This window comes from Larus michahellis, chromosome 14, assembly GCF_964199755.1.
Source record: "Larus michahellis chromosome 14, bLarMic1.1, whole genome shotgun sequence".
NCBI classification, from domain to species: Eukaryota; Metazoa; Chordata; class Aves; order Charadriiformes; family Laridae; genus Larus; species Larus michahellis.
The window spans coordinates 11,719,984-11,734,776 of record NC_133909.1 but is presented as its reverse complement, the minus strand read 5'-3'; the positions used below and the strand labels follow the sequence as shown (position 1 = coordinate 11,734,776).

The 14,793-nt window shown below is 63.6% G+C and overlaps 1 protein-coding gene across 2 annotated transcripts in view; it reads right to left on the bottom strand.

Annotated features, from left to right (window-relative positions):
• The window catches only part of SDK2 (sidekick cell adhesion molecule 2), a 56,575-nt gene extending 44,860 nt beyond the window's left edge, over window positions 1-11,715 (bottom strand). Inside the window, exon 1 of one of the 2 annotated variants that reach the window (XM_074607800.1) lies at window positions 11,607-11,715. In XM_074607800.1, the coding sequence (XP_074463901.1) occupies window positions 11,607-11,637 (31 nt within the window). In that variant the 5' untranslated portion in view covers window positions 11,638-11,715. Of the gene's footprint in view, window positions 1-5,462; window positions 6,324-11,606 lie in introns of those variants that run through there. The other variant, XM_074607799.1, reaches the window with a different exon arrangement.
• Window positions 11,716-14,793: the final 3,078 nt, after the last annotated feature.

Here is a 14,793-nt window from a genome sequence, read left to right as displayed (position 1 = left end):
AAAATTAGCTCAGCCGTTTCTTTCTGCTAATGGTCAAACTCATCAAGGTTTCCCTACGCTGGGGGCCTCGGCACCTCCGCGTGGGCAGGCAGTGATTGATGAGAGACGACGGAGCCACTCGCGAGTGCCTGGGGACACAGGGCAGCGGGACACCAGCCGGCACCGCATCCCGGTCCCCTTCCCACCGCCACGTCTCCCTGGTGCCTCAGTTTCCCCCCCCTCCCCCAACGCAGAGGGAGGGCTGCTGGCATGCTCAGGACAGCTGGTCCGGAGGTGGACGATGGGGACGATGACTGCTGGCAGGGAGGGTGACTTCGGCACTGGGGGCCGCAGGCATTCCTGGAATTGTCACCGTGCCATCCCCGCTGCAGGCCGGGATGCCCAGCTGCTGGCACGCGGTGGCAGCTGGTCCCAGTGCCCAGGGCCTTCCCCAGCCCACTGCGGCTGCTGGCCGGGAGGTGACACTGATCCACGCGGGGAGGTGACAACGCGGAGCAGCCAGCAGCTGCCTGTCACAGCATCCCCAGGGATGGCCCTGCACGCAGCCGAGAGCCCCCCACGCCCCAAGTCTCCATTCCTGGGGGGGCCGAGGGCAGGGGCGCAGCCGCCCCATCAGAGCAGGGAGACAAAGGGGGCCGGGGACCAGCTGCAGCCCGGGAATGTCCCCTGCCCTCGGCCCCGTTCCCAGGGATCAGGTTTCCCAGTTCCCAGGCAACCCGAGCCCGGCACGGCTTTCCAGGCGCAGGCATTCCTGCACCCTGCGGGGCTGGGGGCAAGGGGAGGGGGCCGCCAAGGGGGCCCCTGCCTTCCCCGGGCGCAGGCAGGGGGTCGGCGTCAGGCAGGGGAGAAAGGGAAGAAGGTGAAGCATCGCTGGGAGCGAGGTGGGGGACGCACCCCCAGAGCATCGATGGGAGCCAGGGGGAGGCACCCCCTGGAGCACCGCTCAGAGCCGGGGGGGATGCACCCCCCCAAAGCATCGCTGGGAGCAGGAGGATGCACCCTGACAGCCGGTCCCCATCCCCGCGGACGCCCAGGGCTGTGCCCACGCTGGTGGCATTGCCGGCGTGCCCAGGGCGTGAGGGATGCCACGCCGGGCCAGCAAGGCCGGGAGCCGCTGCCAGCACATTCCCGCCTGCTGGCAGGGCGGAGGGCAGCAGGAATGCACCCCGCATCCGCACCCACCTCTGTGGATGGCTCTGGGTGCAGAGAGATAGGAAGCCCAAAACAGAGCTGCAGCCGCAGGGATGGGGGAGCTCCCTGGCATCACCACCGCATCTCCACCCACTCTGAGTGACCCCAGCCCTGTGTCCTCTCCGGCAGCTCCATGCGATGCTCCCCTGCACAGGAGGGTGATGTCTCCTCCCTTCCCTCGGAGCTCCCGGACACCCCTTTGCCCCCAGCACCCACCACCCTGATCCCAGCCCCATGAGGGATCCCCACGGGTGCTTTGGAAGACCAGGAGCTGTGCAGCACAGGCCACCAGCCCCTCCACACCCCCCGGAGCCCACCACCAGCCCCGGCACAACCACGGGGGCTCAGGTCGCCCTTCGTTAGCACGATCACATCATCACTGACAGCAGCATATTTATTACTGGCCTGGCACTGACCATTTTTCACCCAGTGACAGGCAACTTGCTAACAAGCTCAGGGAGGTAACGAGGGCTCGGAGACAAAGGGACCCGCCGCCCACCCACCCCAGCTGGGACCCAGCACCCAAAGGGTTTTGCTCCCCCCAGCCAGAGCAGGGCCTTATTCACCCCCGGCAACAGCCTGCGCTGCTGCAAAACACCAACGCACCCCCAAAGAGTTTGCGTAGGGCCCACAGTAACGTGTGCTGTGGCTGGAGCTCATCCCCAGGCAGGAACCAGCCACATCGGGGATCAGCTCCAGGTACCGCCGGGGACAAGGACACGGTTCATAAAGACCTGTGAAGGCAGACGCAGGGTCACTCCTCATCACGCCGCCCCGCCGGCACCCCGCCAAACCGGCCTCCCTCCTCCCAGGTTTAATTATCAGCATTTTCCCAGGTTCACGAGCAACCTGCATCCGCCTGCCTCCCTCCTTCCCGCTCCTCCAGCTCCTTCATTTGCTGCCACTGAGCAGAAACACCACCGCAGCCTAATCCCCATCGCTAAGGGACGGGCAGCACTCGGCGCTGCCACCCCAGCCGCCGGCCGGCAGCGGGGCAGGAGCCACTCAGCTGCCCCCAGCTACCCCAGCCCACCAATGTGTGCGCAACCCTGCCACCAGCGGCGGCGGGTACAAGCCCACAACCGCCCTCCTTCCCGCTGGCAGCCCTTGTCCTGCCCATTCTCCCCCAGAGAGCCGGCACGGGCATGGTGGCATAGTCCAGTGCTGCTGTGGCTCGGACCACGGGCACCCCAAACCTTTGGGGAGCAGCGATGGGGCACGGCGACGCGGGTTGCCCGCGATGTGACCGTATCCCCATCCCCCTTACGGTTATCAGGTCATCAAAATTTCATCGCTGTGCCTGGTCACTAATGGCTTCCAAAGAAGCATCAAATTTTAATCTTGCCTTCCTCTCCCCTAAAAGCCACTTTCCTTCCTGAGCCGGAGCTTCGCATGAGGCCACCAGTTAATGTGCCGGCCGCGCTAGCGGAGAAGGGGGAGCCAGGGCAGGAGACACCCCCGCTCGGCCAGCCCTTCCCCGGCAGCACCTTTGCAGATGTCCTGGCGTAAGCCTGTCACCAGCATGGCGTCCCCGGGAGGGAGCAGGGGCTCGTCCCCCTCCCGCTCTGCCCCACGGGGGGCTCCACGCGTGCGGACGTGCCCAGGCACCATGCGCGGGTGCCAGAAGGTGCCGTGCGCTCCCCAACTCCAGCCTCTAATAAGCCTCTTTGGTGGAAGCTGCCCGTCTCAGGCCCCTGCCCCAAATCCCGTCTGGAACCTTAAGCCTCCCAAATCCCTCCTGGGACTGGCCACAGCCTCCCTCAATCCCATTAGAGGGGCTGTGCCAGCGTGGGGGGCCCTGGGCTGTGCCCCAGCCCTGGGTGGGGGGGAAACCTCATCCCTGGGGGTCACAACATCCACAAAAAGTGGGGGGGACCCCCCAGACACCCACCCACCCTCAGCTCTCGGGGGGGCTCATTTATTGTCTTTGCTTAATCTGCTGGAGGCACCTTTGCTGCAGGTGGGGGCCGGCTAGGGCAGGGCTGCCCGTGCCCCCCTGGCCATGGCACAGCCCCCCCCGGCCATGGCACCGGCGCTCGGCCCCGGCACAGGTCGCACTGCGACACAGCTCCCGCCTGGGCAGCGCTGACTGATTAGCCTTCCACCCAGCACCACGTTCGGCTCCGGGTAATTAGCGCGAGGCCCCTAATCAATAAGTTATTTTTTGCCATGGGTAATTAATAATTACACAGCACAGATGAGCTGTAATTAAACTTCCATCCCCTCTCTCCCCGCCAGCGCGGGGCCTTTGTTTTACCAACTGCAGGTATCGAAGTGTCTCATCCTGCACGCGGGGAGCCCCCGCGCCCCGGCCGAGGAGGTCTCGCGCCGCGCCGTCCCCTCCTCCTCCTCTATTGATCCCATTTTCCTTGGCCGCCTGAATCGATAGCAGCGGCACAAAGCACTGCCGGCCCCAGCTCCCGCTGCCAGCCCTGCAGGGCTGCCCGCTCCGGGATGCCCTGCCCGCCCCGCCGCAGCGGGGCTGAGCCGAGGCCGAAGCCGGGATCCTGCCCGCACGCCTGTTCCTTCTCCATCACCCTTGCCCCAGCACCCAGTCTGCCCCAATGGGCCATGGTGACAAGCGTCAGCCTCCCAGGCGCACCAGGCACCACAGCCGGAGAGGTGACCCTGCCGGCGCGTCCCCAGTGCTATCCGTGGCAGGGGAGACGGGGACGTGCCAGGCTTTGGCAATGCTCCACCGCCACTCCGTCACGGGCAGCCACCGCTCACGCGTGGCATGGCCGAGCACTGAGCAATGTCACGCCGCCCGCGAGGACGTGACACGCGCCGCAGGGAGCCGAAGCTGCAAAGCTCGGCACCAGGAGAAGGGAGCAAAGCCCCTTCCCGCCCCTCGGGAGGGCTGAAGCACAGACAGCCCCACACCTCCCACCCCACGGCGAGACCCCGCAGCCCCATGGATAAATGGAAGGAGATTGGGTCACACCAGGAGCCCGTCCCGCAGGCGGGGAACAAACGGACCACAGGGAACCCGCCAGCCGGAGCCGCCAGCCAGGAGAAGAGAAACTCGGCAAGGGAGTGAATCAATCAAAGAGACCTTCACAGCTCCCCACACAGGGCCTGCCCGGATAATATACTGCCGCTTTAGATGTTATGTTCTGAACTTAATTACTGAGAAATTATAGCAGTGCTGGGGGAGGCTCAGGGGGAGCGGGAGGACAGGAGCGCACAGGGACTTCTGGCTCCGCTTGCTGCCGCAAACAAGGGCAAGAAATGTCGCGGGCGAGGACCCCCAGCGCTACACCCTGCCGTGCCCCCCCCCCCATTTCACAGCCTGGATCCGCTCGGTCCAAGCAGCGGGGACGGAGGCGGCCGTGCTGCAGCCCTGCCAGCCCGGAGCCTCCTCTGCAGCCCCACGGGGAGCCTCGCTGCTGGGGAGGGGATGGGACCCCAGGGTGCCCCTGGCATCCCTGAACCCCATCTGCACCCCAAAGGGCCACACACTATTTCTACACCCCTCTCGGGTAGTGGAGCTGCTAAAAACCAGGCTGTGCCATGCCGGAGCCCTGGAGGCGAGGGGCAGAGAGGGGCTCGCCCTCCCCAGCAGTACCGCCTCGCCCCAAGGGCTGGCTGGGTGCACAGGGAGCCCCGGGCACCCACGGGGGCTCAGGGCTGCAGAGCCCCCCCAGACACAGTCCGGTCTGACCAGCCGTCTGGAGGTCAATGGGACCAACACCACGGCAAGAGCTGCTCCCCAGGAGCTCCCCAAACTTGCACCCCAGGTCTCGTGGTGCAATGGGGGTCCCTAGGGAGGGGGTGAAATGGGTGCCTTCACCCATCGCCATCCCCAGGGGATGCTCAGCCTCCCGAGAGTGGCCCAAGGCAGCCTCTACCCCATGCTCAGGGCAAACGTCTCCCGCCCCAGTCCCCAGCCTGGGGGCAGTTATGGGGCAGGGGGAAGGCAGAGCAGAGCGGAGCCGTGCTGCTCGCCCCGACCGAGCCCTCTCAGGCACCGTGCCGCGCTCGGCACCGGCGGGCCCCAGCTCCGGGGAGGCAAGGGGGGCTTCGTGAACACCACCGATGCTGTGCCCCCCGCAAACGGCAGGAGCTCCGGGGCCGCATCGGTCCCCGCCCTCCCCGCGCCGTCCCCCCCCCGCCTTCCCCCGGCTAGCACAAAGCTTCCCCGTCCCGGGAGGGTGGGGGCTCGGCTGAGGGGAGCAGCGCCGGGACCCCCCCAACCCTCCGCGGTCCATCGCCAGCATCCAAGTCGGAGCTGGAGGGTGCCCCCCCCCACAAACCCCGCATCCCCTTACCTTGGGCGCCGGCTCGCGGGGGGCCGGGCAGGGCGAGCACCACGAAGCACAGCAGCCCCCAGCTCCCGAGCCGGGCCATGGCTCCGCCGAGACGGAGGTGGGGGGCAACTTCCCCGACTTTATAATCCGGGCGGTTGCGGCGCCGGTCCCCGATGCTGGCCGGGCACCGCGGCGTCCTCCGGGCTCCGGCGCAGGGACCCCCGCAGCAGCGCTGCGCGGGGGAGGGCGAAGATGCCGGGGTGAAAGGCTCTTTGCGTGGCTGGCGGGGGCGGGGGGGGGTCCGCAGAGCAGCTCCCCACCACGTGCGACTTCCCCGCGGACGTGTGGAGCCGGGATCCCCAAATCCGGAGTGGGGCCGGCAGCCGAGCCCCTCCCCAAGCGTTGCGCCCCGCGTCAGGGAAGGGGATGGGAAGCGCAGGGCTGCTCGCCCCCGGCCCCTCCTGCCCGCCCGGGCACCATGGGGGCCGGGCCCCCGCCGCTCCCGGAGCCGAGCGCACCGCAGCCGCTAAAAAGTTTGGGGTCCGGGGGCGGGGGGCGGCGGGGGCCCCTCCCCAGCGCTCAGCTCCTGCCTGGGGACATCCCCGCCTCGGCGGCTCCGGGCGACGGGGCGGGGGCCTCTCCCCTCGTTGCGCCCCGGAACCCGCGGGGAACGGGGGAAAGTGCGGCGGCGGCTCTCGGCGGCGCGGGGTCCGGCTCGGAGCCGCCGGCGGTGCGCGGCGGGCGGGCTGGCGGCGCCGCGCCGTCCCCTTTCGGCGCTCCGGCCGGCTGCCTGCTCCTCCTGCGCGGCTCGGCGGCGGAATGAGCCGCGGCGCCGGGGCTCGGCGGAGCCGGGGGCAGCCCGAGCCGGGGAGGCGGGGAGACGGCGCGGCTCCGAGCGCTACCCAGCGGCCGCGGCCGGGCGCGCACGGAGCCGCGGGGGGAGCGGGAGCGGCAGGCGCGTCCTCCCGGCCGCCCCCGGTTCGTGCAGAGCGGGCGGATCCCCCTCCTCCAGTGCCCCCAGCTGTGGAAGCAGCAGCAGCTCCCCTCTGCCGCCTTCGCCTCTCCAAACGCCCCCCACCCCGCGCTACCCCCAGCCCCTCCGACGGCACTCAAAGCATCATCACACAGTCCCTGGGAAGGGGACACAGTGTGTCCCCGAGGTAACTCAAAAGCAGAACCGATTCCATTGGATTACGAAAGCAAACATTTTAGGGTTCTCGAAAAATAAGAGCTCTAACTCCAAAGATGAGCTAGCAGCACCTCCCAGATAACATACCACTTCTTCAGGCCTGATCCTGCAACTCCTCAAGCCCAGATCTCCCAACAGGATCAGGCCTTGAATGCACATCCTTCAAAAATGTCTGCGCTTGATGCCAGTACAGTGCCTTGCATTTGGTGGGGGAGAGCATCTCAGTCAGGGCTGCTACCAAGCATTAGCACTCAAGGACCTACACCATCTGCACAGAAGGAAATACCCACCCTGAATGCTGGATCAGCCTCCTGAGCGCACACAGTACCTCTGAGCCAAGGGACCTAGACAGATCAGGGTGAAATGAAAGCATGAGCAGATTAGCCTGAAGCCAGGCCCAGCACTGCCGGGTCAAATCAGGGCAGGGACGGAGGGAGCACTCTCCCACGGGCATCGATACCACTGCGTGCGCTAGTGCCCGGGCACCGGTGTGCATTTCCACTACATTATACGCACTCACGTGTAAATCACGCACAGCCCTCGGGGGGACAATGCCTGTGTTGCACGTTGCGTATTTGGAGAGCTACTGCCAAATTTCCCATCGACCTCTTGAAGAGAGACTGAACAATAACCCAGCACTTGCCCACCCCAGCATTAATCAGCTCCGTGGCTGGCATTCTCAACTGAGATGACGGGGATCGATGTGCTGTGGGAGGCTGCAATCCTGGCTCGCCCCTCGAGGAGGTGTTTCCCAGCACGGGCTGGAACAAGCAGAGGGAGGAAAGCTGCCCTGCCAGGGCTGAGCTCAGCCCCCCGGTGCTGGGCTTGGACCCTGCTCCCCAGGCACCGACACCGGTGCTGCAGCGAGGAGTGGTGGCAGCGAGCCACCGTAACACTCCGCACACTCCCAAGCCCCTGCGGGATCAGGGCTTTGTTCCTTAAAGAACAGGAATTCCTGTCTCCAGGGCCATAAATTCAGCACCTGCCCCTGGTGCCTGCACTGATTTATGGTTATTACAATTAATCTTGCCGAGGTGTGAGCCATTTATTACCCACTTGCACAGGTACCTGGTTCCCCACAGTCACCCAGGCAGACTGGCTGAGCTCTGATCTTGCAGCAACGCTCCCACCAGAGCACGTCCTCCCTCCCAGCCCTGGCAGCACCTCCCTGCCCGCTCCATACCAGCTCTTCCCTGCCCAAATCCATCCAAGCAGGAGCAAGTTCCAGCACGCAACAGCCACAGCTGTTGCCAGGAGCGGGTGGAAAAGCCAAGAGCTGCCCTGTACAATGTTGGCAGATCCCGGGGATCGGAGAGGACAGCAGGCTCTGGCGGCACCCACATTGCCACCTGCCCAGTGACCCTGAGGACATGCCAGGCAATGCCTGGGTGGCAGGCTGCAGCCCCCATGTGCTGCTGGGTCCCCCCTGCCCCACACAGGGCAGCCCCATCTCTCCATCCCCCATGAGTTTTGGCCCCATCCTCCAGCAACATCACATGGTACACTGAGAACCTCAACTTCTGAGCCACAACATGGGGCAGTGTCACTTGTAGTTACACAGGGAATCACGACGAGGCACACGCACGGACCGGATGGGAGCCACGTCACATTGCCTCACCGAGACTCTTCTGGAAGGGGTGGAGATGCACAGGTCTCCAAGGGCACGTCAGGGTTTGGGCTCCTCTCTAGCAACCCCCGATCCCCGGTGTGGGGGGCTCCAGCCCCCAATGGCAGCAGCACGTCCACCGGCCGCTGCTGGAGACCTCGGCTAATGAGGGGTTCTCCTTGCACAGCTGCCGCACCGGCCCCGCGGGCAGCAGAACCCGCCTCAGGCCTATTTGTAGATTTGAAAGCTGTTATTTTGCCTCTTGCTTGAAGAGGGCGCATCAAAGTCAAACCCAAAATACGTCGCTGGGCTTGAATTAAAAACTCTTGTCTGAAACCAAGGCGAGTTCCAAAAAAAGATCAAGGCTTTATTTGAAATGTAAAAGTCTTTGCTGGGAAGTCAGGCACTTCGGGGACCGAGAGACAATGCTATCCAAAGGACAACAGCCAAGAGCTTCCTTCAGCCATCCTCAGCGTCCCTCGTCTTCCTTGGATGAGGCACTGGCTCGATCTCAGCAGCATCGCTGTTCCCCGAGCACCACAGCAGCATCCCATGGGGAGCACTGTGCCCCCTCCGAGCTCCCTGCTCTGGGAAGCGCAAGGAGAGGCGAGGTTGGAAGCGCTGCCCACGAGCGAGAGACTCCAGGAGCTCAGTCATTTTCCACTATCAAAGGGGAGAGGAGGCAGATGTAACCACAGGCTGCCGGCACCGGCGTGGGGAAGAGAAATTGGATAATGGAGGCTGTGCAGCCTCGCAGACAGAGGTATAACAAGCTCCCACGGGTAGGAGCTGAAGCCAGACCTATCCAGACTAGCAATAAGGTGCACGTTTCTAACAGTGAGGATAATTGACGGGCTGCAGCAAGGCTCCCCAATACTTTTTTTTGTAATTAAGATTGGAAGGGGCATTTTAATTTCTCCAGCAGCATCTGCTCTCCTGGAAGAGTTAATTCAAGGTAGTGCTGTGGCCCACAAGCAGTCTCTGCGATCTGTTAACTCCTCTTTTTAAACTTGGGCTTAGGATGGTTCCCTTCTCCCCAGAACCGCGGCGTGGGGCGAGACGCAGCCATCGCACAGCCCGGACCACGGGGATGCTTCCCAGCCCCCGGGCAGGGCCACACCGGCAGATGCTCCATTTTCGGCAGGACTGAAGCTGCCTCACCGTGAAGGGCATCAAACAGGGCCCCACGCTGCCCTCGGATGCTGGGCAAGGGGCCTCCAAACCAGCTCAGAACAGAAACATCTTAAATATTTGATGTCTTCAAGAAAAATACAGAGAGAAGGAACAGCAACAGGAGCGAGCCCTCTCCTTCCTGCCAGCGCAGCTCCTCTTCCCGACCCAGAGCTCTCTCCCAGCATCAGCCGCTTGGAGCATCTCAGCCCAATTAAGATCTTCCTTCAAGCCCAAAGCCAGACTGATCCACACCCCCCCCCCCCAGCTCGGTGCTGGAGGCTGCAGGGCTGGGGGGGCTCCAAGCTGGCAGAGAGAAGAGCAAGGGCATCCCCCCAGCCATGGCTACAGGAGTCCAGGGTTCCCTGAGCAGGATCCGGCTCTTCCCTGGGAGTGTGGGGGTTTGGGAACAAGACAAGAAGGGCCAGAAACTTCACAGGGAGCCATGCCCGCAACTGCCATGACTCTGCTCCTCCACCACCATCAGATGGGTCCATGTACTCAATGAGCCACAGGACAGAAGGGGGGGGGGTCCCGGGCAGCCCTGACCGTCCCCAGACCCTCTCACCGGGGCCCATCGTGCTGCTGACCACATCATCAGCGTCACGAGCTTCTCCCCAGGAGCAACACGCGGCTTCCCCAGCACTGCTGACAGGGCAGGAGCAGCACTGCCTGCTGCTCCCACCTCCCCGGGGTGGGACATGGGGACTTGGGAGCCGGGGGGGGGGACTCAGCCCCATCCCCACTGAGCCCAACCACCCCTCGCTCCCCCCCAAAACATGAGGGTTTCGCACACGCAGCACCGCTGGGCTGGGAACTCCCAAACCCACCGCGGTGCAGAGTCAGTGCTGGCATTAAAGCTCTTTCTGCTGCTCCAAACCACCTCTAATTGAGCACCCCGAGACGGGCTGCACACCTTCCCCCACGCCGGCGAGCGGGAGCTGCGGGAGGAGAGGCGGCATTAATCCCGGCAGCCATCCCCCGCCAGGGAAACCGGCGGGAACAGGAGCCTTTGCTCCAGCACAAAGCTTTTATCAGCCTTCCCGCAGCGTGGCCGGCTCTGCTGAGGAGCTCAGGGCAGCGCGGGCAGAGCAGCTCACGCTGGCAGGGGGGCTCTCCCCCATGAAAAATGCTGGAGGCTGGGGACCCCAGATGGATCCCCACATGCGGCTTCAGGCAAGAGGGCCTGTGAACCCCACAGTGGGGGGAAACATCATTCCTGAAGCTTCTCCAGACCCACGGCCCTTCCCCAGATGGGGGCTCGCACTGGCAAATCCTCCTCCAGAGCATCTTCGAGGTCACCCAGGGCAGCAGAAGCATTTTTAAATGCAAAACAACCCAAAGCCGCAGCCACGGGTCCGGGAGCCCCACAGCTCTCGGACACATCAACTGTCCTCCATCACCCTGCAAAGCTGAGCTTTGCTTTTTCTGCCAGCTGGAAAGGCCGGAGAGGAGCCCCCGGGAAAGCTGGCTCTGCTGCATGCTGGCGGGGCAAAGGTGCGACCACGGCTTCACCACGGCAAGCTCGGCACCGGCCCCCACAGCCCGAGACCACCAGCGCAGAAACACCCACTCAGCAGCGCCAGCCCCCCGACAGCAGCCCAGACCTCAAGGCTGATTTTTAAATCAGGAGATTAAAAATTTAAACTAAGGCTCTGGCTCATTTTAACATGATTTCTTAACATTTAAAGGCCACCTTCCTGAGCGTTTCTCAAGAACAGCAGCTGGGGACCAGCCGGGTTTGCTGGGGGCAGATCCAAGACTCTCACTTAATCACACGCTTCCAGGAGCTGAGATTTTTAAAGGCGCTCGCTGCTGAACCCCACGCGCCAGCCAGGGCCAGGCTGGGGGTGCCAGGATCTCCCCCCAAGCTCCCTCAGCCAGAGCATTTGCAATAAACACATTTCTGATCCCCAGCCCCCTGCACACCTCAGTATTTGATGCTCAGGGAAGGGGCTTTTTTGCTGGGCTCTCCAGACCTAAAAGCAAAGGACTTGGACAGACACCCGCTCGCTCTTCAGGAGCGTATATCACATCTGTCCGTGCTCCCCCCAGCACCTCCACCTTTGCAGTCTCCACATTTAAGCGCAGACACAAGTGTACCCACAGCAGCTCCTCTCACAGCCCAGAGCTCAGCGAGCCCGCGGGCAGCAGCTCACAAAAGCAGCAGAAAAGCAGCAGAGCCCAAAACCCCTCTTACCTGTCCCCATCAAGCACCACTCATAGCTCATCCCTCATGGAAAGGGCTACCTCCTTCCAGCTCCTTCCCAGCCGCTCCAGCACCTTCTCACCCTGAGCATCCCTAGCCCCACCAGCACCTCAGAGCAGCAACACCACCACCCAGCCACCGCAGGCTCATTTAACTCTTCTGCATTAAACCAGCGGATTTAATCCACCTGCGGCTTAAACCCCTCCAGGTGTGTGCAGGGAGTGACTGCAGCCCCCAGTCCCTGGCTTCCTTGCTTACTACACAGTTAAGAGGGAAGGGGGACCCCCATTCCTGGCAGCGGGGTGCCATCCTCGCTGGGGGCTGCCATCCCTGCCCGCAGGATCAGGCTCCTGCCAGGGGGGCTGCTGGCTCCTTCCCCGCGTGCCCATGGTGGGCTGCAGCACGTCGGTCCCTGATGTGATACAACTAAGAAGCTGCAGAGAAACCCCCAAAGTGGCCGGCTGCTCCCCAGGGCCATCAGGAGGGGGGCAGGAGGCGGACACCCCCCCATGCCCTTGCCCCACACACCCCAGCCTCGCCGTGCCCACCCGGTGCTCCAGCCCATCACACTGTGCGGGGTTCCCCAGCCTCCGGCGGGCAGTTTCCCAGCACAGGGTGCTTCAGATGCTGCACTGGTTTCCAGCGCTACAGGATTAGGTGATAAATAATGAATAATAATAGGAGAAATAGTAAATAATATATTTACGGACTCGCATAATGAATGACACTGAGCACAGGCTGCTCGGGCGATGGCCGGTGCCCGGCAGAGCCGGCTGCCGCAGCGCTGCTGAACTGGCCAAGGGGAGTGGGTGCAAGCGGAGACCCAGGGAGGGGGATGCTGGGCTCTGCGGGGCTCCCAGACCCTGAGTCCCCCCCGCAAACACCAGCCATTCGCCTCCCCGCTTGTGTTCCCACAAAGCCCCAGGGGCATTTTCGGGAGATGTAATTACCAGCTCCTCAATCAATCCCGTTAGCAGCAGCAAAACCTCAAAGTGAATTACTCCCTGCTCGTGGGCAAAGAGTCTGGTTGGGATCGGGACCGGGGGGGGACCCCAACAGGAGGGTCCAGCCCAGCGCCCTCCCCACACCGAGCCCACCGTCCCCCGGGTTCACTGTTCCCTCCGGCTCTGCTGCGCTCCCCGCTTGGGGCCCCGGCTGCTCCCGGGGATGGGGGGCAGCCCTGGGGGTCGCTGCACCCCGAGCATCGCCCTGCGTCACCCTGGGGGCAGCCGGGGAACACCCAAACACTCGGGAAATGGATTCCAGCTGGTTCGTGCTGCCTAATTGCGCTCGATAAGGGGCCGTCGATGGGATTTGCTGTCAATTGTCACCCCGTGCGGCGGGGGGACGGGTTGCGCGAGAGCTGCTGACTCATTAAAAATTAGCGAAGGAAGCGGAGGGCGTTGGGGGGTGATGGGGGCAGGTCTGTGCCACGGGGCTGCTCCGCCAGCACATTTATTCCCACACCAAATAACCTCATGGAAAACAGGCGGAGAGCCCCGGCTGCCGGGTCCAATTCCCAGCCCAACCTCACAGGCAAAGGTTGACTTGGGGAAACCATTCCGTCCTGCCCCCCCCCCCCCCCGTGCCTCAGTTTCCCCCTGCCCATGCCTGGGGGAGTTCAGCGGGGTGAGGTCCAGCGCAGCAATGCCGGCTGCTGCCACAGGCCGCGGGTGAGACGGGCACCGGCACGGGATCACGTGGACGGAGCCCTTCACAAACGCTTCGTGCCGCCGCCGCGCCGACCGGGAGCGAGGCGGGGAGAGATCCGTCTTCCTGCCTGCCGGAGAAAATGGCTACATTTCAGATAATTCCAGATAGTAAATTTTTTGAGTCCCTATAAGCTAAAATCAATATTGGCACAACTGTGCGTCATTAAAAACTAAATGAACATGACAAAGCCAAACTGCTGCCTATTAAACAAATGAGTTTTCTATCCACACAGGCACAGCGGGTTATTAAATTCTTTATTACAGGAGCATTGCTTTTTATAAAAGGGGGCGGGAACACGTCGCCCTGCGAGGTGCGCTGCCGTGATGGAGCCGGCGTGTGCCTGCCCTTCCCGTGACAGCGGGGACACGCTGTACTGGGAGCAGAGCAATAGACTGGGCAGCCCTTGGCTTTCCGAGCTCAATGCACCGACCGAGGTGGAGCAGCCCAGCCCCGGCCCCGCGCTCCATCCCGTGGGACCCCCTCCTCGGCCGGGCTTTGCCGCAACAAGGAAAAGCCACAAGGATAAAGGACCTCTGTGGGCCTCCAGCCCTGGGAGAAAGGCTGGGATGTGCTGGATGCAGCACCAGGCAATGCCAACGTGATGGGAAGGATGCGATGACAGCGCTCCAGCGACGTTACAGAGATGCAATGATAACACAACGGCAATGCAACGGCCACGCAACAGCAATACACCGTCTGCGCTCCCACGCAGGGTGGCGGGTCACCTCCCTCCCTTGCTCTCAAAAACCAGTATCACGGGAGGAAGGCTGCACCCTTTCCAGCCCAAATCTCGGAAGTCTTGGGAGTACCCACCATCCTCCCCAGAGACCGGGAGGAGCAGACCCTGCACGTCACCCTCCTCTGCCACCGTCACCCCCCCGGTGTCACAGTACAGTTGGACACACTCTGACAGCAGCCCGCTGCCTGTCCCCGTGTAATAATTTCAGTGTCCTGATTGTGTCCAAGTTCTCACCGCACACCGGGAGGTATAAATATTAATGGGTGTGGGATGAGCGCTGGGGAGGAGAGGGCCGGGAGGGGAGCGGAGGGGGGAGAAGGAGCCGGGGCTGCTTGTCTGCAGTGTGTCACCCCCCCCTGCATCCCACCCGCACCGAAGCCGCAGGACCGGGGGCTGAGCCGGGAAGCGCTGGGAAAGGTCAGCGTGCTCAGCCATGGAAAGGAGAGCGCTGGCGGGCAGCTGCTGGCTGAGTCGCTCACACAAGCGCCAGCGGCTCCGGGGATGCGGGGGAAGGTCTTCCCCTCACCTTCCTCCAGGACAGACACCCCCCCACACCAAACCGCGGACAGACACGGGGCCAGCGCGGTGCAACGGGCACTGGGCCAGCACCCAGTGAGCCGGTCCCACGGGCTGTGCCGAGCTCCGCACCCATCCGCGTGCCATTCGCACCGGCATCGCGTGATTCCAGGTGACACGCGGTGACACGCACCAGCCCCTGGCTGTGCC